Below are 24,577 nucleotides of genomic sequence, written 5' to 3'. Positions count from 1 at the left end.
ATATAATAATATAAGGGTTCATTTTCAATAGACAAAATAATTTAAACTTTTAGTAAGTATTTAACCATAACTTTTGCCACCCACGATAACTGAAAATGATGAAAAATATAATAAGATAATAAATTCTGAAAATAAATTTCGCAAAGAAAAATGAAGAAAACTCCGCCGCGCCGTTTGAAATGGAAAATTTACGCATAAAAATGTTTTCGACGCACATGAAAAACGCTTGATTTTATGTTTAGTTTTAGGACATTAAAAGAAAATGTGTTTACAATGTGTGTGAGTAGATATTGAGCTATTTAGAAGGTAGTAAGTGTGAATGTGAAGCAATACTTTTATACCTATGTCATATGTATTGTTTATTGTTTGTTAACCATAATAAATCATTTAAAATAAATAAATAATAGTGAATCGCCTTTGACATATGATATTTTAAAATAAATTGAAATAATCTGTTTCATTGAAATAACTTAAATTAATGTGTAATTGTTACTTGGTACATTAACAAAAATGTATGTATTACATCACGTGTTTCTTAGGGAAGTATTCCAAAAGAATAAACGTCGATTTTGAATTGATAATGAGAAATAAAAAAATTGACAACTAAGATTTACCCAGTAAGATTTTTTTGCTATTTTTTTAATTCGTAAAATATGCATGTTACATGTAATTTCAACCTATCAAAACAATTTAAATTTTTAAAAAAATTATGTCAAATATAATATAACCAGAGTCGTTATAAATATGCATATTTATACATCATTATATATTGTTCAATAAATCAATTAAGTCTAAAACTGTTGGTATACGTCATCAGGTCTATATATTTGTTGCTAATCTGTTAAGTGAACTTTGAAAGACGGTAAGAAACACATTTTTAAAATTATTTTTAACATGTTTAAACTGTCAAATAAATTACTACTTACAAATGAGGTTCAGGTACTTGCACGTAGGTTCAATTAATAAATAGTAAATGTACTACCTAAAATATATATTTACTCAGCAAATTCCCACAATTTGTAATGTCATATCTTTGTTATTATTGGGAATAAACATTCCAAATATTTTGTTTTTTTTACAAATAAGTCACGTAAAAATGGCAAATTCAAAACTTTTGCATAGACTTGACGACGTAATAATTGTTTATCGTTGTATTGACCACATTTTATTATTTTCTACATCGCAACATATATTGGTGGCATCGCTTTTAACCCTTTTCCTAACAATGTATCCCATAGAATACATAATATATTGTTTTTCCTCTCAATTATTCAATTAAAACTGCTTAATCTCATTCTTCATTATTTACGACATTATTGATTGAAACAAAAGAAAGAAGTATGGAATTCTGAAGCCTTATTAACCACTAAATGAGTTAAAACTTATTTTTTTAATTATGCAAAGAAAAGGGTTAATTAATAAAAATAAACATTAAAAAAAGAGAATTGTGAGGCAGATACATTGTAGTTAATTACTTATATTTGAATATTCAACAATATTGAAAGCACATTCAAATCTTTGCAGACACGTACATAGAATCAACTCTCAAGGAATATTTTCCAAAATTAATAAAGTCATAACGGGAATGGTAAAAAAGAAACGATCAAAGGTGGAAATCTTTATCTCTTCTCAAAATTAAAATATTCCCAATTTTTGTCTTAATATAAATATGAAATTAATGCACATATCTTCACAGTCGCAAATTTATGTAAAAGTAAGAAATATGTCATATTTAAAAGAATATATCTTTTGACAAATTCTAAAAGAATATATTATTTTTTAGGTAGGATTGGAGGAAATACAAAAGTCTAGGCATAAACAAGGCCTGTGATCTGTCGTGACAGGCTGAATAAAGTGATCATTATATACAATGAGTAGCGTTTATATTCCTCGCATTTTTGCATCATTTAATTTTTATCAAATAAAAGAGTTCAATCCTTTAAAATTTGTCAAATCCTTATACTAGTGTTAAGGTATAAACAAAATATTGTTATTATATACACATGTACAATACGAGATGTCCAGTGGCGAATTCCGTGTGTTAATCTTAAATAAGTTAAGTTTAAATGCAAGTAGCGAGAGTAATTGGTAATTTTAAATGCAATATAATCTGAATTCGTGTACTTCAAATAAAATACTAAAATGTTTAAAGTTTCAAGTCTGCTTCTGGACACCTGTATGTTGCTTATATTAATATTTGCACGAATAAACAAATTTAATAAAAGCCAAATATTACAAATATTGTTATTATATACACATGTACAATACGAGATGTCCAGTGGCGAATGCGAATTTCGTGTGTTAATCTTAAATAACCTTTAAATGCAAGTGGCGAGAGTAATTGGTAATTTTAAATGCAATATAATCTGAATTCGTGTACTTCAAATAAAATACTAAAATGTTTAAAGTTTCAAGTCTGCTTCTGGACACCTGTATGTTGGTTGCTTATATTAATATTTGCACGAATAAACAAATTTAATAAAAGCCAAATATTACAAATAAATAAATATAACTTAAACAAACTAATGTGAATAAATATAATGCTTACTCTCCTCATGATGAACTCCAGTTCCTGTAACGCAAGTCTGTGTTGCCAGGCCCAAAAGAGTCATAGTTGGCCAGACAGCGAGAATTAGCCAAGAAAACCAGCACGGAACCGGTATAGACGGTCTTAAATTAATCCGTTCCCAAATCTACAAATTAAAAACAAAAATGGAACGAATTGACGACGAAGCAAATATTTGAAATTCATGTCTTTAAAAATCCACATCGAAACTCAACATGACGAAGTTAAGATTGTAAGGAAATTATAAATATTACAATATTTTGAGTTTGGTCAAATGTTGGAGACAAATACTGGATTTCACCCCCTAGGTAGTCATTGAGATTTACAAAATACAACAGAGAGTGAGAACCTTTTAGATAAGGGAATATGGAAGTCTAGTGGCCACTTAAGCTAGCCAATGACAGGTCATAAGCCCTGTAAATGCCTAGACTTCCATATTCCCTTCTCTGAAAAGTTCGCCATCCCTGTTGTAATTTGTTAATCGTAATGACTCCCTAGTGGGTGAAATTCAGTCGTTTGTCTACAAACATTTGGATGAACTAAAAATATTTTAAGAAAACCAACTTGTTCGAGAAGAAGTTTAAAAATTGGGAAATAGTTTTTAGGCGTTCTCCAGTATGCGAAATAATTCAATCAGATGAATCTCTTCACAACAATAAAGTTTTTAACTTCAACAGATAGAGAGAAATATGGATGTTCAAAGTGTGTAAGTGGCCACTTAAACCAGCCAATGACAGGTCTTAAGCCCTGTAGACGCCTAGACTTCCATATTTCCCCCTTTAAAATGTTTTCCACCCCTGCTGTAATCTGTTGATTATAAATATTAGAGGTTACACCGCTATGAGTTATATAAAAACACAATTTGTGTGCAAAGTTGATCAAAAATTCATTATTTCAATTTTAACTAAAAAAATATTATTTTCAAATTGATTATTTAAGAAAACCTAATAATTTATTTATAATTGAAAACATACAATCTTTTTTGAAAACTCTTAACTAACTTAGTTGGAATCGTTAATTTCCGAAACTTTCCTTGATTAATGAGAAAACAACGATCATTTTGTTGATAAACAGAGACCTTTCGAATTTCAAAGCATAATTACTTTATTAAATTTAAATTTAAACTATTTTCTGTGCCATTTTTGTTCGCATGAAAAATAATTCAGGTACCTAGGTCGAGTGATTTTTAGCAATTTGTTTGTTGGTTTGTTTTTTAGAAAATTTTCTTTTTCCTGATTTGTGTAAAAAAAGTTTTTTTAAATTGGAAGAGTGTTTAAAGTAATTTTGAAAACTGCTCAAATAATCATTTAGTTTTCAATTTCATATAAAAAAAAATAGTGTACATACAAATAATTTTGTCATAAATATTTGACAAATTATGTATTCCATCATTTTGATTCCGCTGTAATCATTTCTTACCCAGTACAAATTTAAAATAAAATTATGTCGGTGGACCGCGACGTGTCGCGGTGTAGCGGTTAGTGCGGATAACATCAACGAGATGCCGGGTTGGATTCCCGATGACGCTGGCGTAAAATGTCGTAGTTTGATGGGAGTGCGGCTGTGGAGGTTGGTGTGTGGTTAAGTGATTGTGTTGTAGGTTGCAGGTGATTTGCATGAATCATTTTAAACATTTTGTTGATACAAATCTTCTAGTTTTTCCCAAAATTTTAAATATTTAGTTATCTGCAATTTTTTCGTTACCGCCAGTGTTGTAACGAAATGTAGGATCCAAGTGTAAATAGTTTTAAAAAAAAGATAAAATATTTGTATTTTAACGATATATAGATATAAGTAATGAAAGGACATTCATATGTTATAATATTTGTGCTATTTTAAGACAAAAAAACTAAAACATTCATTTAAATTAGTGTTTTTTGCCTCAATATTTACCATCTGAAGCGAAAATAGTTAACAATATTAAATCAATGTATGTTACCCAATTTGCCATCGCCATCCGCTCGATTAAAAAATCAATTGCTCCAGCCAAAATAGCCCCTCCGTACACAGAGGTACCAAATATAGTCAATCCTGTAAATATAGAAAATTCTGGCATAATTTCATTTCATTTATTACATCGAGTGTGTATATAGGCTCTTTAAATACAAACCGCGCAAATATGTAATACAAACATAATATTTTCGTAAGCAGGTGATTAATTTCAATTATAAATATCGAATAGTGACTACTTACTACTTAAGCGTTACTTATTTTTCACCAGGTAAGTTAAAGAATTTAACTGCATGGCCATAGAAGTGAACATTTTGCGGCGCGACGCGGACGCGGTGTATTCAAACATATGGTAACAAGTAGTGTAGTGTCCATAGTGACCAGCGCGGGCGTGACGAGGCGCCGCGCCGCAAAACGCTCGCCAGGTTTACAAAGTGGTAAAACAATAGAAGCAAATATGATAACAGTTCAAGGATAACACTTACCCTTTTTCCAGCATAGATTAAGAATGGCAAATAATATTGCAGTACCAAGAAGCGTAGATACACAAAGCCACATCTGAAAGTAAATAATAAAATAAAAAATTAGCCGTATAATTTATTTGTGGGGTTTTTATTTGAACACATACAATGTGAAATTTTCAAACATTTAATGACCTGGACAAATTCATTAAAATGTTGAATTCCTGATAGTAACACAAAAAAAATACACTCTAGAGGATGGCTCAAGCTGTAAGCCCTTGTTTGTATTGTGCTGATTAAGGAACAACACGTCAAAAAATTTCAAAAGATTCAAATTTGAATACTGAAGTGTCGCAAGAAACGATGTTAATTAAATCTACTCGTTTAGTATATATAATCGTATAAAAGGCAATGTTCGTATGTGTGTCTAGCATATGTATAGGTATTAAAATCTTAAATTTATTAAGTAGAAAAAAAGTAAGAAGCGTTAATGTTCTTTTCATTTATCACCAGGGTTGAAAAAATTAGAAAGATGTTAGATTTTAGTGTTTTAAAAAGTTTGTTTTTGAATGTTTACAAACAACATTCGTTTTCCATGGATCCCAATTAGATTATTTCCTTATATTCCCTTTGATTTCTACCAATTTATTACTTTTACTGGATTTTAGATAATGTCAAAATATAATATTACAGACATTCAAGCATTTTTGAAAATTGCATTCCTTAAAAAAGTGCACCCCTGCTGGTGAAAAGGGCATAGTTTAACATTTGCAAAGGAATTATTAAAAATGAACTATTTTATGTTTAGGAATTCAAACATAAACAAATACTGAGGTACTTACAATACTTAAATTCAGTATTTAAAAATGAATTATTTTAAGTATCATAAACAAGTACCTAGGTACCTACTTATCAATGAAAAGTTACAATATCTCTTTTACGTTTATCCGAACGGTTTTTACTTAAGATTTTTTAGTAAAGCTTTATAAGCATACTTAATAATGTATAATCTTAAGAGGAAACGCCGTCCAATTTTTCTTCATACAAACGTATTCCAGTATATTCTCTCAGGATTATAGAACTAGAGCAGTGTTTTTTTTTACAAACTAGATATTTACCATTGGCCTGCCCTTTTGTTTCATTTTTATAAAAAATGTTTATCGTGAGAACTAGAACCATCTAAACACGTAATAAAACATATTTTTATGCGCTGTCTTCGGGCGCACGGCTTACAAATATAGCTGTTTTTGTAAGACGCAAAATGTATCGATACATTTTTTTTTTATTTTTATACTCTCTCTAAAAAAATAATAAAATCGGTTCAGTTTTGAGGTGCGGAAGACGGGAAAATTTCAGTTGTTTGTTCTATTCTAACAAAAGGTCCATGCAGTTGTCTCTTTCCTATAGTATCGGGGAGGCATCTGCAAGACAGTGACAGGAAAACACTCTGTCCTCACAATTTATGTTAACCGAAACACAAAAATAATAATGTGTAGATATCTTATTTGGACTAAATACAATAATAATTGAAATCAAACTATCGATTGTGTTCATTTAATATATATATATACGAGTATGTACTCAAATCTTGCAATAGCAAAGCATTGCCGGGTTCAGCTTGTCCATTATAAAAATGATTTAAGTTTATTTACATTAAACTGGTTTTTCAAAAATAAAAATTTGCGTTCTCATTATTTACTCATATATTTGAATAATGCAATTTTCCAAAAGTATTAAATAACAGCGCTAAAATACAAAATACAAGCTTAAAGTAGTTTCGTTCCATATATTTTGTGTTAAAATTTTTTAATCAAAAATGTCATATTAAATTTATGGTTTTTAAGTACAAAATTTTGACCAATCTCTTCTTTTGACCAGTCTGTTTTTTGGCTGGCTGGAAGATATTGCTTTTAGCAATAAGTCTGTCAAAGTTCTTATTGTTTGTATTTGAAGTTTAAAATAAATAAACATGGCTCTGAATATTGATGTGTTCCGTGTATCCGGAGGGTTTTTCCGGAGCAGGATTCTCCTACGACAGGAGTCTCTTTTATGTATTTTTTCTTATTGCAATAAGTACGTACGTCTTAAATTTTAGTTTGTAATAAGTATGTTATTTTAAATAAAGGAATTGAATTGAATTGAGCATATGTAAAACTGATGGCGCTAGTTTTGTTAAATGATAAATATACTACATATTTTTTTTACAAAATATCCTTACAGTATGATGTGATTTCTCGGATAAATAGTCGTAAGCTGCGAGGCCGGCTATCGCTACAAACAGTCCCGTGTGAAGACCAGTCATAAACAGTCCCACGTACTGGATCAACATCGTTATTAGTCCAAACAGAAATCCAGCGGAAAAGGCAACGGCTGAAAAACAAATAATTCATTACAATTCACACAACTCCATATTTTGCTCTATAGTTGAGCCCTTACCCCGAATAATGTTGTATCCAACAAAAATACGAGTTTTAAGTTATTGATGGAATAATGTTAGGTATGTTATTAAGTATCTTTTAAGGTAATAACTATGACAAACAAAAAATATTTCGGCACGTAGCAACGTTTTAAAGTTATTGATTTGTGGAAAAACGTTGTATGTTGTTTCACAAAATGGCGCCGCCGTCTGTCAGTATCACTGGGGGAGGATTAATTCATGGAAATAGAGGGAAAAAAACGGACATTTAATGCTTTAAACTGGAGAGATGTCAAAGCCAAAATACTGAAGCAGGCGGGAAAGGAGTATTTATCGAGAAAAAATATTTTTAGCCTGCAATTAACCCACCGAAATCGGTTTGTGGAATAATGTTGTGTACGATTTGACAGTTCTGTTTATCGTATGACAATAATAATACGACGTCTAACGAAGAATGAAGATCACTGAATGAAGATGCCATTTGGCTTCAGCTCTCTGCTGATAATCCCACCACAATCAAAGCTCGAACCTCCTACAGTGAATTGGAGTCATGGCTACCATTTGGAATAATTTCATGCAGTTGAGTAGCCTGGAACTCCCCCAATGTACTCAAATCCGCTACATATAAAGTCTGTTAAGCTCAAAGATCTCACTGACATGTGTGAATTTATGTTAGATGAACATGCTGCTTTTTCTAAGGCTCTATTGAGTGAAGCATAATAACAAAAAAAACATTTTGCGGAATAATGTTTCATGTGAAATTATCATACACAACATTTTTTCACCAATACAAATTATTTTTTAACATAAATTTTTATTCAATTGCTTTTCTTCACCACTTGTATTTTAATACTGTTAAGAATTGTATTTTCAGTATATTTAAAATATAAAATGTTTAAAAAGGTAACTGGTTTCATTTCTTCTATTTTTCTCAAAACTAGAATATTGTTGGATACAACGTTATTCGGGGCAAGGGATCAGTTATTGAACCAATGATTAAAATAGTGTACCATGCAGTGCATTTTAATTGCTAAAAATAGATCATAGGAAATGGTACCAGAAGTAGCAAAGTTGTACTACTTAATTTATTGAAATTTGCGCGTGGGCATGAGCAGTACATAGTTATTTTAAGCTCCATTGTAGGCGCCCGGGGAATTCTTAAATAACGGCCAAAATGGGCAAAAAAATTATTAGTCTTGAAGATAGGACGTAAAAAACTGTTTTTTCAATTTAATTTAATAATGTCCACCTTATAATTATTATATTGGCATAGATTGACTAAAGTACGGTGCGTGGTATTTCAGATTTGACTGACCTGACTGACCTGACAGTCAAATGTGAAGTGGTTAAAAAAAAAATATCTTCCTTGACACTTAGGACCTCTGGCTAATCATCTTTGCGCAATAAATTATTAGATAATCAAGTAACTGCGCATACTGCAATCGGCGCGGCTATTAAGTACTCATTACGGATTGCGTTATGGGTGAGGAGGATATTTTATATTAATATATTGAGGTATATATTTACCAGTAAAAAAATTAGATTTTTTTGCTCTACAAGTAAAAGAAAAAAGTTATAAACTTATTTTGAAATAACTCAACTTTCTAAATTTTTTACAACAGAAATGGAAAACATTTTCGAGAAGGGAATATATATCTCCGGGTATTTAAAGGGATTATGACCTATCATTGGATGGATTCAGTGGCTACTTTATACGCTGTGTAACATTTACCATTCAGCCTTCTGTTTGAAGATCCACATTTCCTCAACTCTTCTATTTGTTGACTTTTGTGAAGTTAAAGTGCTGAAACCTTTATCACCCGTGAATGCCTAGACTTCAACATTCCCTTCTCAGAAATGTTTTCTCTCTCTGTTGCAACGAATTTAGATCTAAATATCTCCCTAGGGAGGAAATCTAGCCTGTTTACAAACATTTGGACATACTGAAAACATTAACTCAACATTCGGACCGTATTACGGGAAGGTAGAGAACAGGATGCCTCGCTCTACAGAGAATTAAAACTACCACGGCCAAACATCACTTACATAGAACGGAAGCTTTTCAATAATTTACCACAAAATCTACGTCAAGAAATAAATTACGGAAAATTTAAGGATAAATTAAAGAAAAGCTTCTTGACATAATTAACATTAACTGTATTTTGAAAAAAGATATGTTTGTTTAATATGTGCCTGTGTTTATAAATTTTGTGTTTTCATTTAATATTTTTTAGTGTTAGATTTTCTCAAATTTTAAAATTGTTTTTTTTTTATTTATTGTATTTTTTTTTTTGCATCTTATGTTTATTTATTTAACACGATATGACGTGAATATTTTTTTTTAATTAACACATTTCTCAAAAACTCGACGATGCGATATTTATTTGTCCAATGTTGAATCAACGTACTAACGAAGAAACTATACTATTACGTAGGGCCAATAGCGTTCCGTCCATATAACGCATGATACTATCGCTTACCCTAAATTTAGCTAATAAATCAATGTTTTTTTTTTTTTAAATGTGGCTGGATAATAATCTCTGAACCTTAAATATTGACAAAACAAAATACTTGACATTTAGCAAAACTACAGTGGGATGGCCTCAACAAAACATTCTATTAATTTCTTTAGTGGGGGGGATTTGAGTGGGAAACTCCTTGATGATTTTCCGAATATTTGAGTTTACTGTTTACAATATTGATGTGCAGTATAATGTGTTTTTAAAAATTATTTTCGTGTTTCGGACCCTCTATTTTTGGTGATATGGAGTAAGGATGTATGTCTCAAATAATGTGCAATAGACTAATGTATGTAAATCAAATTAATTAATTAAAAATATGCCCTGAAATATTTGAATCAGTATACCAAATAAAATATTTAGGAATAATCATTGACAATGTAAGCATATGTATTGAATTTATATAAATATGTATTTATTAGTAATATTGTATGCTTATATTTTTGGTTTATCTGAGTAAACTGAACTAAATGGACAGAACACATGGAATACATAACACAACAAAATAAAAAGCTTTCCCTTGTCTTCAAGTCGATACGTAACATCTTATCCCTAATTCAACTCAAACATTTATATTATATTTTATGTAACTCAATTATAACTTATGGCATAATATGATGGGGAACTATTTATAAATCAATATTAAAACCTTTCGAATCTGCTCAAAAATCGATCATTAAAATATTTTTTTAAAAGTCTTTCATATACCCCAGCGTCAAGTTGTTTGAGGAATTCGGGATCTAAGATATAAGGCAAAAGAGAAATATCAGTTTTTTTTTACATTTTTAAAATAATAAAGTTCCATAAAATAATGCCCTGTAAAAAAAAAATTTTGTGCTAATTATTAGTAACATAAAAATATTTTTAAATTTGTAATTTTTAACAGTCAGCATCGAGCCTCTAGGATCGGAGAACCTGATGCTTTGCAAACTAGATGAGCAGGATTGGTTTTCGGGAGGCATCCGTAATTTAAAAACATTCGTTAAGTTATGTAAGTACCTTAACATTTTTATTAACTGCATTTTCTTGAAAATAAATCTTTAAAATATCTAAAGACAATCATCCTTTGATCACACCTTGCTTCACTTTTATACGGTAACACATGTTTGTCAACAAATTATATTTTCAGGGTTGCTGTGTTTGCGTTATCTAAAACATTTAAGTTTGTAAGTGAAAATTCTTGATGGAAGTTCATTGTTGATTCTTGATGATGTTGTTCATTGTTCAACAATGAACTTCCATCAAGAATTTTCACTTACAAACTTAAACAAATTATATATTTTATAATATTCTTCCTGTGTTCAGGCGGAAGAAGAATACAGTTCTAGGTGTGAAATAGAAACTTAACCATGGCCGAGTGTTTTCGCCTCGACGGCTGCTCTCAGGAAAAAATCCTTAAGGAAATCGAGTGGAGATAAGTCCGCTTTGTTGTGTAGCGGTGACTTATTCGTCTACCATTTTTGATGCCCAGGGTTCGATTCCTGGCAAAGTGGACATGAAATATTGATTTCAAAGGTTGTTTATACTGCGATATTTCATTGTTCCTGGACTGGCACCCGAAGCGCAAGACTGATCTCCTTACCTTCATGTAACAGATTTGGTTTACCAATGCAGTGTCCTATGCTCCACTGGGTACGGAAAGAGAAATTATTATGATAGGAAAAAAGTGGAGATCCGCTTTCGGTAACCCAGGATTTTTGCTCGGTGTTTTTTCTTGGATTACAATGTATTTTTCTCAAACTTGGTTAACTTTTATTATAAACTCGCATGTTACTATTTATTACCACGCTTTATAACATCAATTACTTTAAATGAATTTACACTTTGCTAATGCTAATAATTATTCTCACATATTCTGTGTGCTGGAATCTTAACGAGTGGGGTCAATTTGATAATATTAAGGTGCAGACTTGAGATGAGTTCCTAATTTAGCAGTTTGCAACGTATTTATTATTGGTCTTGACACTAATTTCAGTCGTTTTCTTCAGACAATTGGAACAAAATATTCTAGATAAAAGGCCATCAATATTTACATAAAATGTATATGAACATATTACAACAGAGATGAGGAACATTTTAGAGAAGGTAATATAGAAGTCTAGGCATCTACAGGGCTCATGACCTATCATTGGCTGGTTTAAGTTTAAGGTTTACACACTGTGTAACATTCACAATTCCGCCTATATTTGAACATCTATATTCCTTCAATTTTTTCTTCTGTTGAAGTTTGTGAATTTAAAGAGCTGAAACCTTTATTTATGCGGGTGAGATTTATCTAATACTAGCCAACGCCTGAATTTTTTTTATTTCTATACTTTTTCATGGACCAGGTAGATTTATCACTTATATATAGATATAACTTTTTTAATGTTACACAGTGTGTAAAGTGGCCACTTAAACCAGCCAATTACAGGTCATAAGCCCTGTAGATGCCTAGACTACTATATTACCTTCTCTAAAATGTTCTTCATATCTGTTGTAATATGTTATTATTAACATCTCCCCAGGGAGTTGAATCCAGTCCCTGCCTACAAAAGTTGGACAAACTCAAAATATTGTTAAATTAATATTAAACTATTTGCTTATTTACTCCATCATAATGTAAAGGCAGAATAAGGATAAAGCAGACTAAATATCGGCGATCTTTAAGACAAATACGAAAATGCAAAACTGTGTAATCTTGCTAACAGATAAAAATCCCTGAATATGGTAAAGAAGTCATTTAAAATAGTTACAATATTGGTTGTCATTTAATGGTTCCGTATTTGAGTAAAACATTGTGTAAATTTAATCACAATTTATGTAGATGGCATAAATATGTTTTTTTTTAGAAAATAAATTAATAGTAATGAGTTAATTAACCGTGGACTTTGTTTGCAGTGGCGCATTCGGTATAACAAAGAACCGTACAATATATACCAGGCCCCAAGCATCTCGGCACATATGAAGATGCTTAGATTAAGATGGGCCGGACATGTACAGCGAATGCCTGACTCACGTGTCCCTAAAATAATAATAAACGGACACCCGGGAGGAAAGAGATTAGTGGGAAGACCCAGGCTGAGATGGGAGGATGAAGTGAGAAAGGATGCAGCGCAGTTTCTTCAGATGACAAATTGGAAAACGGCGGCTGAGGACCGACAGAGTTGGAGGCGAAAGTTGCAGGAGGCCAAAGCTTGATATAGGCTGTAGCGCCATCGGAGAGAGAGCTTGCACCTTGCCTATGTAACGCCTGCATAACATCTATTCTCCTCTATGCGAATCGTGGCACCCCACTTGGGATCAAAGCGGCCAAAAACTGAGTTTCAAGAATACATGTCTCGGAAGAATATTGGGTAGTATAATAAGGAGACGGAAAAGGCGAACTCCGATGACAGCAACTGTCGTCAAACGATGACAATACGGTTGGCTTGGCCAACTATTGCGGATGCCTCCTGAGAGTCTCACTCTATGGGAAGAGAACCTGACTCGGGAAGATGCACTGGAGCTGGCAGCCGAAAGGGATACCTGGAGGACCTTTGTGGACACCATATACTCCAACTAGGGAGTGGACATAGAATGATGATGTACCTTGTACATATAGTTCTATGCGATGGTTCTATGGTAATAATACATAGGTACCATAAGATAGAAAAAAATATTTTGGCGTCAGACTAATTAAATTTCATAATCCTCTTATTGAATTTCCAAGAATATTGAATTAACTCCTGCAAAACTGCTAATCAATAATTTTATCACTCGTGAAACTTGACTCCGATTGACTTGATTTTCCATAAGACTTTTAGTGTGGAAGCGCAGAATATTTCAGTTGCTTGGCAACGAAAAACCCAACTGCCAGTTACCGGGTTTATCTGGGTCTATTATTAATTCTACGATCTGGGGTATATCAGGGTAACGTGCGAAGAAAATAGAACTAGGTTTTTCCATAGAATTTGTATCTGCAACACATAATAAGTCAATCCGGTAAACTACTAAAATTGATACTCTGGCATATAAATGTTTATATCACGACATATGTTGCTGTCAATATAGTTATTATACATTCGTTATCATATATAAAATGTTTTCGCGTCTAACTCCTAAAGTGAATATTTTCGAATTTCCAAGAAAAAAATAACTCGAAAAAGTATTATTAGAAATAAATAATATTTTCTCTACGAGATGTATTGATTTTTTAAAAATGCAAAATGTTTTTATGACAATGTTTGAATTACTATTTATAAAGACGACTACCCTAGAAATTTGTTGAACCAAAAACCTGTCAAAGGAAATTTACTTAAAAATTTATGCCCTCTAGACAACCACCTGTGAGTTTTTTCTTTTTCCACACAACATGTGACTTTTTATTAATTTTCCAAGAAAATGAAGCCAACTTTCGTTCGCATTAAAGTATATAGTTGAGCCGATAATTTGTTTCAATGTATTTTAGCCAGAAGAATCGCATGTAAGTAGATACTGGCTAATTTTGATTTGTGAGATTGCCACGCCTGACGGGACATTTTGTTGGTTGGCAACACTACTCGTCCTCCGTGCCACTCTTCGCTTTTTCAACGAGTTATGTTCGCACGCTTTTCTAATTGTTGAAAAGTATTTTTCGCTTTTTTCGCCGTAAACGTTAATATAACGCCGCAAACATTTATCGTCCATCGCCATTGATTATCATCCGCGCGCCACCTCCAGACTCCAGACAATTGTGTGCATGCAGTTTTACTGATCACCAGTTTCCCCGTTAGCGCGTGAGCTGATCGCCGACAAGAAAGAAAGCTAACACCAGGTTAGTCAGTGTTTTTACATATTGATTTTCTCTGGTTCAAGTACATTTTAATAGATTGTTGGCTACATAATCCACTAGCTCACATTGGCAGTTTTGGAGAAAATAATTTGATTGTCCGCTATAAAAAATATATTTAAATCGTTAAAGGAGAATTCTATTTACACGGATTCTCCAGTATACATACATTATAGTATACATACTAGCATATTATATGTGGATAACCAAAATCAATTTTTAATAGTTTTATACTCTATCTAACTTGAATATGTGTAATGTCATATCAATTTAAATCATTACATTTAGAAATACCGGTAAATCGTTCATTTTCGGAATAAGTATTGTTTAATTCAATTATATACTTAACAACCAATTTTCAACAAGAAAAACGGTCCATCTGGTTGAGTCAAGAGACAACGGGTGAATTAGATGCATATAACTGAAGTGAAGAAATTATGAGTAAATGAATTTCCCCTGAAGAAAAAACAACAGCAAAAAGAAAATGAGATTAAAACAACTTTTATTTTATGTTTTCTTAATATAAGTGGTCGAAACAGATAAATCATACACGTCATGTAATAAACTTGAGCATCTATTAACGTAACCTCAAACAAACATTCATCGATTTGTGTCTGCATCATACAGTTATTCTCGATTGAAAATGTCAAATTACTAGCCAACGTCATTTGCGGAAGGTTTTAATTTTCTGCTTCAGTATGAAAAAATCTGCGGCTAAGGCTCATCAAATGCTCTCAAATATTTATGGTGAGGCCGCTACTAGTAAAGAACGTATCATTAGTGGTTTCAACGCTTCAAAAACGGTGATTTTCATGTCGAAGACCGCCATAGCGGTGAAAGAGATAACATTTTCAAAGATTCAGAATTTGAGACATTACTTGATGAAGACTCGTGTCAAATTCAAGAAAAATTGGCGCGATAGTTGAGAGTAACTGAACAAGCAATTTCAAAAAGCCTGAAAACCATGAGAATGATTCGAAAGCGAAGGAATTAGAAAAAAGAGAGACACGATAAAGTGATTTTGCAGCATGACAATGCTCAACCCCATGTTGCGAAAGGGGTCAAGACATACTTGGATACGTTGAAATGGGAAATTCCACCCCACCCTCCGTATTCTCCAGACGTTGCTCTCTCCGACTATCACTTGCTTCGATCTGCACACGGCCTAACTGACCGGCAATTCCGGTCTTATAAAGAAGCATAATAAATTGGATCGATTCGTGGATCGCTTCAAAATATGACCAGTTTTTCAACGCGGGATTCGTACGCTGCCCGAAAGCTGGGAAAAAGTAGTAGTCAGCGATGGACAATTCTTGGAATCATAAATGTATAGCCAGTTTTTTACAATAAGGTTTCAAATTTCGGAAAAAAAACGATGGATGCAAAGTTGTAAACCTATGTATTAAACACGAAAAATACTTTGACAATACCCGTTTATTTTATGTTGCAGTTTGGTCGAATGATACATAAATAATATTTTTTTATGTTTAAATAAAATATAAATCTATACAAATATGACAACACTGCGCTGTTCAATATTCGTCAGTTTGGAAAACCGTTCATGGGTGAAAGCGTTTCTTGGTCAAATAAGCAAATGGAAGTATATTTTACATGAATAATACAAAGGGTTACTTAATTTTATTGCAATGGAATTCCATTGAGAATTTTCAGTGCAAAAATAAACCTGAAATAACATTCCTATTTTTATGAGAAAAGAATCGAAAAACATAGACCATATTTCTGTACCTCAGAGGCAGAAGGATGCAAATCCAGAATTTGATGAAATGACAATTCGATTTTTGTATCCAGTTTATGATCATGTCTATTGAGTTTGAAAAAATGTAAGCCTTATAATGTAAGAACATATGTATTAAGATACTGAAAATACTAATTAATGATATAAGTAATTAGAAATAACTTAGAGAAAGTAGATTCTTTAGGCATGTTTTAAACATTTTATTTTTGGATTTGCATCCGTCTGCCTCTGAGGTACAGATTTTATTATCCTAATTTACTTGGCATCGGAGTCTCGAGTCTCGAACGTCAATTGCTGACAATGAATATCTTAACTACAGACTAGGATCGGCGGGAGGATACACAGGAGTTGGCAGACGATAAAGAAGCTCGGAAGCTATCTGTGGACACCGAATGCTCCAGCTTGGGAGCGGGCGTGGAATTTGTGTACGACGTACACTATGCGTACTTTGATTACGCAAGATTTAATTAAACAAAAAAAATACTTACACGCGTTTCCATAAGCGGGCATAAGATGTTCCTGGAGACATATTAGGTAGACAATGATCGATCCAAATGTAAAACCGGTCAAAAACATAACTGCTTTAAAGCATCTGTATCCTGTAAAATATCAACATATTAATGAACATATAAAACTGACTATAAAAATATCATTTTTTTCGATACAGGCAAATGTGAAGTAAATAATCATTTAAATTTTTGTGCTAAAAAGCTTGAGAGGTACAATGAAATGTATTAAATAAAGTTTATATATATTGTTATTTTCGTGATGCGGTTGGAAAGAAATATTTCGCAAAATTAGTTTATAAGAAAATGATTTTTAATGTCCAGAATTGAAAAAAGACACTAGTATATATGAACAATTTTAGAAGAGCAGGCACAATCATTGTATCAAGTTATGTACAAAAATAAAATTAAACATTTCGGAAACAAATAATTTAGATTTTTTTACAAACCAGCCTTGTCTATAAACATTTGTCGTTAAATAATTATGAATTCACAGGTAAAAAGTTATGTAATAAAAATATGTAATAATAAAAAGTTTATAAGTTATATGAGTATAATAAGAAATAAAGTGTCGGTGTTGGTTGGTTTTTTCTGTCTCTCGACTAACCGACACATGGATAAGAGCGAGATCAAGGGTCACCGATGCGGTCCACAGAGTCGGCAACCAGAAATGCTGGGCTCATCATATAGCCAGAACCATAGATTCTGGATGGACTAAAAAAACTTTTGGAATAGCGATCCCGAATAGGCAGAAGAAGATCACATAAGACAGGTTGCGGGAAGTGGTTGGATGCAGCTGGCTCAGGATATGGAATTGTGGAGATTCAAGAAGGAGGCCTACGTTCACCATTGTACAGGAGAGAACTGATGATTATGATGATGAAGAACTAGAGACCGGTTATAAAGAATAAAGACTAGATGCAATCAGCAATATTTTGAGTTTGTCAAAATATTTGTAGAATGAGACTGGATGTCATCCCCTAGGTACTAGGGTTGCTTCTTAAGTTTTGAGATAGACAATTTAAAACAAATATTTATATTTAAAAATGGCTTTATTGTTTTTTTAAATATTCTCCTTGAATATCAATACATATTTGCATGCGTTTGAACCAATTTTCGAAGCACTTTTTCCAGCCCGATTGAGGTACCTCCAAAACATGTGATTTGAACGTTTCAACCGCTTCTTCAGGCTTCAAAAAACGTTGACCTCGCAATTTATTTTTGATATGCGGGAATAAGAAAAAAATATTGGGTGCCAAATCTGGACTGTACGGCGGATGACCCATCAATTCGATGTTTTGAATGCTCGAAAATTCACTTGTTTGAGCTGATGTGTGACAGCTTGCATTGTCGCGGTAGAGAATGATTCGTCTTCTGCAATTGGTTCCCTTTATTTTTCCGAACACTTCTAGCAAACAAATGGTAGTGTACCATTCAAAATTGACCGTTCTCATGGTATGTCATATGACGATCTCGCAATATCAGTTCACGCAAAGCATCGTTTTTTCTGGCCCAGAAACCGATTTTGGAAGACATCCACGAAATTCGTCCTGTAACGAAATGCGACTACGATTGAATTAAAAAAAACAGTAAAACATGGTGGTTTTTAGATAGTGCTTCATCATCTAAAGTTGCAGCGAGTTGATCGGCACACTGTTGTTGGTTTAATCCACGTCAAAAGTCATCGAAAAGCACGAAAATGTTCACGATTTATTTCCTTTTTTTTAATAAAAATATTTTTTTAAGTATCTGTATACAACACAAATATCACTCGTATGAAAAAACGTTTTGAGTACGTTTACCAGTAAAAATGGCAAACTTTACGATGACAATGTCAGATTTGACATATTCGCACTGGTGATTTCATATCTCCAAAACTTAAGTAGCAACCGTACTTATTAAGGTAAAATTTTTACAACAGATTGAACAATCAATAAACAGATGGAAGAATTGACATTGAAAATGCCTAGACTTCCATATTTCCTTCTCTAAAATATTATCTATTTCTGTGGTAATATTTGAAACTAGGCATAGTAAAATTATTCATACTACCTATGTAAAGACTGGGGTACTAACCAAACAGGGTGTAGACGATGCCGAAGAGTATGTAGCAGCAACAGCCCACGGCGGCGACGGGCTCGATATTATAGCCCGCATAGTGGCAGAGGGGCGCGTCCACGCGGGGCCCCTCGGGGGGCGAGCCCCCGCGGCTACCGTTGCTGGGGGGCACGAGCTGCCCGGCCAGAGACATGCCATCTACGCCCCCCGCGCCATCCGCCTTATTCACCTTTACTCCATTCCTGCGCCCCCGGGAGAAAGCACTTCGCAGGACTTGTACCTTAAAAGGGCATATTTTATTTTATGCGTGCATTATTAGGAAGATATAATTAGGAGTTACGTAAATAATAGGTTACTAGCCCAAGCAATGTATGCATACTTTAGGCCAAACTTGTTGGTGCAAAAACATAATTGACAAACAAAAGGTGTTCCTTAGGACCCTAGAAATATTCTCCCCAAAGTCCCCTCCCTCGCCCCTTAAGTTCCCGCTCCCCCCCCCCCCCCGTAACGCCTGATATGTGTACAGACCGATTAAAAAGTGCTGGCGTATTCACAAAACTTACACAAACGCATTTAAAACCTACAGGTTGCTGTTGATTTCAAAAACGTTGTATTATTTTTTAACCAAATGTGCTATATTAATATAAAATCTCATTTGGATTAGAGGGTCGTGCGTATGAAAAATAAATTAGTCGTTAAGAAAATGGTGTATTTTGTTTTTAGAATAAAAATAATGAGATTTATTGTTCATGAATATTGTGTATGAATATTTTCTCCAAGCAAACGAGTGGAGGCGTACAAAAAAAATAAAATATTTTCTCCAATATAACTTGTATTTATGCGTTTTAGGTACACTGAATTAATTATTATTATAATGAACACAAAATATTAAATAAAAAATGCACATGCTTAAAAATAAATGAATACGTGAAATTTTCTTAGTTTACTGTTTTTTTCATAAACACAACCCTCTAAAAACATAGCACATTTAATAAAATTTAACATTAAGGATTTTTAAATCAACATTTTGTACATAAAAAATGCGTTCGTGCAAGTTTTGCGAACGCGCTAGCACTGGATAGTCGAACAATACATTATTAGATCAATGAGAAAATGTATTTATAAACGAGTGTTTTTAATCTATGGCTTAATACCCATGCATTGAATACATATTATTATATTTTAACTACTAAGCAAAATTTAGACGAACGCTGGAGCACCTGTGTATATTTTTTTACAATATCATTAGCAAAAAAAAAAGCAATAGTTGCCTCTATCACACTCATAAGCACGTCTGAGCGCGAAAGAGGAAAAATATTTTTTTCATAATGCGTATGCCGTTCTATGCCATACCATTGGCTCATTCAAAAATATAACACAAGCTTAATGTGTAAATGTACTGTTCGCGCCAGCTCTTCCTTACAGACTAGTACCTGTACGTGTTTTATTTTATTTCCATATAAATGGTTAGAGCTAAACGAAAACTGTCAACTACAAAAATTTATTTTCATTAAATTATCTACAAAAGTATTTTTTTCATTTTGATAGAAAAATATGACTACTTAAATTGCTTCAAAAAAATATTTGTACTCAGTTTATAGGAAAACCACATCTGCTATTTGCGCACAGCATTCGCTCCCGGTTTATTTGCAAGTACAGGTAAACCTCGTTTTGCGCCGGTTCGATTTACGCCGGTTTACAGTTACGCCGGTTGGTGCCGGCGTGGGATTCCCCGGTTTGGCTGACACCAGACGACAGTAGGCGCCGCGATTCTAATAGCCGACACACTTTTACATGTTGTTTTATTATTATAGTATCGTGTACGCGAGTAGCCTATTGTGTGTGTGAAATTGTTTCGGAGTTAGTTTTCGTTTTGTTTTTAAGAAAAATAAAAAAGGTATGACAATATTTCTTCTTTTATTATTATTAAAATATTCAAATATTTGTAGTTCATGCTATGATTCTGCGAGAAAGGAAGCAACAATCGAAGCAAATGAAGTTTGATGGCTTTTTCTAAAAACTTTGAGAATTTAATTTAGTACCGACGAACTGGTGAGTTAGTATTTATTATATATGTATATTTTTTTTATTTCAAGAGATTCTTATTTATTTTTTAAACGAATTTAAACTGTTTTTATTAAATACATTTATAATTTATTTTGAATTTATATAGGATATGTATTTAATAATCTTGTTAGATTGTTCTTAGAATTTTGACACGGAGCCTAACCTTATGTCTTCCATTATATTTGTGTTCATTTTAACCCGATTTTTTTTTACGCCGGTGTCGCTCGGAACGGAACCCCGGCGTAAAGCGACGTTTACCAGTACAAGAATGGCTCGGACATCACCTAAATCCCAAATAGTGTCACCACTCTTCCTCCCGCACCAGGCCATCTCCTCAACCCAGATTCTCGCAATTGCAAGAACGTTTGAGGCAATAATGAATGCACTTTAATGTGTGGACACTGCCAGGTGTCTTCATTAGAGACCGGATTATTTGAAACATAAAAAATCTGAAATATGTATTCAATGCTTGAAACATGCAAATAAAGTGTAAAAATATGCAACCTACAACATTTAAAAAATACGGTTATTAATTACGAACTCCCGGGCTGCAAGGGCTAATCAATTTTTATTTTCTATGTTTTATTGATATATTTACAATTAAGAAACATTTTTTTAATATCGTCGTTATACTGATAAAACCTGTCTGAGAATTTTTTTTTTTTTAATATTTGGCTTCCTTCTTTTGAAGACTTTTCCAATTTTCCATATTTATAATTTAGACATGTTACATAGGTACGCATGAAATTGTCTTAATTCCTTTAAATTGTTTTATTGGTTGATATTTCGAAAAAAAAAAATGGTAAATGTAATTCATTTTCACCAGAATACATACAAAAAGAAACTTTTGTCGGCCTCCTGGTGTTATGGTCAGCGCGTTTGCCTACCGTGCAAGAACTCGGGTTCGATTCTCGACCTAGTTAATATGAAATATTTATTTAATACGGTGTCTTCACACTAGAATATTTCATAATCCCTGGACTGGTACCTGAAGCGTAAGACTGATTATCCAACCCTCGTGAAACAAAAATGATCAAGGTGAAGATAATGCACCATTAGGTGCGGAAAGGAAATGATGTTGATGATGACATTTAAAAAAAAATCTTTAGTCACTGAGGTATAAATAAATATAAATGATGGTTAATAGACTAACAATAAACAACGTCTATATTCATCGAGGGGTAGAGACCACTGTATAAGATTGCTTCGGGAATAAATATATAATATCGATGCTGTCTTCATTATTCATTTATGTATATCATCTTTGAATAAACTTAATACAGGTGCTTAATTATTTGTAAATATATGTTTTAACTATTGCTAATCGAAACATAAAATTATTTATTATTATGTTTATTAAATTACATATCCATATAGATGTGTTACTATTATAACTTTATTGTATTATTATTTTTATTTTTTTTACCATCAATTAATTACCGAATTGAATTATAAAATAACTATAAATTATTAATAACAAATTGCCATGTACTATTAAATAACTTTTCTGAATTCCATTTCAATTTTAAATGTTTGTGTTTTTTTATTATTATTTTGTATATTGTTATGATTATTTTGTATATTGTTTAATATGTATATATATGTTTATGATTTACATATAGAAAAGTCCAGACTTAACACGGAATTTTCTAACAAGTCGGGACATAAAAAAAATATACTTGTGCTTCTATAAAATTGTGTATTTTGAGCATTAGATAAATAAATAAATAAATATAACAATAATTTGAAATTATGTTCTAAAAAATGAGCGTTGTCGCGTCAACATTGCCGTACAAAACACGTAGTAGAGTAAAAAAGACTAACTGTCTACGCCAGTTTACTGTGAATTCAAAGCTGCATGTCGCGCCTTTTTACGCTGCTTTACATTTACTGATTACAAGTTAAGTTCCGGAAGCTAAGTTGAATGGAACACAAGACAAGTGCTTAGTGCTGCATCTAGTGTATACATATATATCCGTGCTTTTAGTGGGTTTTTATACATGATAACTTTAAAACTAAACCTCAGAGGATTAAGAAGATTTTATCGGTTGAAAAAGTTTGAAAATGACATAAAACTGCATTTTTAATTAGTTTTCTCAAATGTTGTCATTTGGAGCATTTTTTCAGAATAAATACATAACATATTGTATATTTGTATGTGTCCTCCTTTTTTATGTTTACTGTCATTAACAAAGCATGTGCGTGCTAATATTTTATAATTTACTGACACAAAATACCTTCTGAACCAACAAACGTCTTTATAATCCCAATTTGCACAGTGAGTTTGATGTTTTATGGATACTGTTAAAAATAATACAGGTATTATTGTAGTTAGAAAATTTTCTGATGCTTTGTATTAATACAAATGTTAATTTTTTGATTTTTGATTTATTTATATTTTTTATCTGGTTTTGGTTGCATTTATGTTTCTATATATTCAAGTTTATGTTTATTCTTACCTTTAATTTTTTCTTCTATATCTCTTTTAAAAAAAACATATTACCTGGTTTTTTAGAGATTTTTTCATTCTTATTGATACTATTTTTTATTATTTTAAAGCATCAATAACAAATCTTTTTTTTTTAATTGTGTACAATATTATGTCTGTAATATTTTATTTGAATCTGAATTAAAACGAATATCTGAGCACCCGATGACAAACTAGTATTTGATACAATGTTTAGAGATGTCCAAATTTTTTTATATTTTTTTTGTTTTTTTTTATTTTGTTTATTTTTTCATACATATATTGACATAGAATTTCAATTACAAAAATACACTCGAAAAATACATCTTAAAATAAAGCTATAATGTAATTTGGAAAAAAGCCTACAAAGACTTCAGCGTCTGAGCGTGACAAATTCCATCTTTAATGATTTATAAGTTATAATGTTTGTAGACAAAATGCTGAATGTTACACAGTGTATAAAGTGGCCACTTAAACCAGCCAATGACAGGTCATAAGCCTTGTAAATGCCTAGACTTTCATATTCCCTTCTCTAAAATATGCTCCATTCCTGTTGTAATTTGTTAATATTTAATTTAATGGCTTATAGGGACACATATGTTTTAATAATTTTTCTTTTTATAGTGTATTAATATTCATCATCGGCGGCAGAGCAATGGAAGACCTCAATGTCTTTTGATTTAATCCCCTGTATGTTCTGCGATATTCAGTCGTTTGAAAGTAATTCGGATTTTTAAGAAATTTTGGCAAAAGTCCGATTTTATGCTAAATGTCCCAAGTGTAGCCAAACTGTTAAATCTGCGATCGTGTTTTTTTTCCAAGTAGCTCTATATTAGGTTTTTCATCCTGCAGTTTTCAGTCGTTATTTGATTTGATTACAACTAAAAAGTAATCTTTACAAAAAAATCTTCAAACATTATTTTTCAACTAACTTTTAAAGGCTCTAAAAAAATTTTTTTTAAGGAATTTTTTTTACAACCTATTTCAAAAACTACGCTTATTTATGACAAAATCACTCTGAA

At 32.1% G+C, this 24,577-nt stretch overlaps 1 protein-coding gene across 1 annotated transcript in view; it reads right to left on the bottom strand.

Annotated features, from left to right (window-relative positions):
• LOC148277284 (transmembrane protein 198) overlaps nt 1-24,577 on the bottom strand; it is a 58,161-nt gene that overhangs the window by 4,906 nt on the left and 28,678 nt on the right. The window contains exons 2-7 of the mRNA XM_088233102.1: nt 19,040-19,301; nt 16,946-17,056; nt 7,196-7,347; nt 5,002-5,074; nt 4,506-4,597; nt 2,549-2,693 (exon numbers count right to left, since the gene is read on the bottom strand). Coding sequence (XP_088089228.1) covers nt 2,549-2,693; nt 4,506-4,597; nt 5,002-5,074; nt 7,196-7,347; nt 16,946-17,056; nt 19,040-19,214 — 748 coding nt within the window. The 5' untranslated portion in view covers nt 19,215-19,301. The remainder of the gene's footprint in view (nt 1-2,548; nt 2,694-4,505; nt 4,598-5,001; nt 5,075-7,195; nt 7,348-16,945; nt 17,057-19,039; nt 19,302-24,577) is intronic.

This window comes from Micrasema longulum, unplaced genomic scaffold, assembly GCF_059751315.1.
Source record: "Micrasema longulum isolate JH-2025_06_02 unplaced genomic scaffold, ASM5975131v1 h1tg001056l, whole genome shotgun sequence".
Classification (NCBI taxonomy): Eukaryota; Metazoa; Arthropoda; class Insecta; order Trichoptera; family Brachycentridae; genus Micrasema; species Micrasema longulum.
This window is presented reverse-complemented; position numbering and strand designations above follow the sequence as displayed.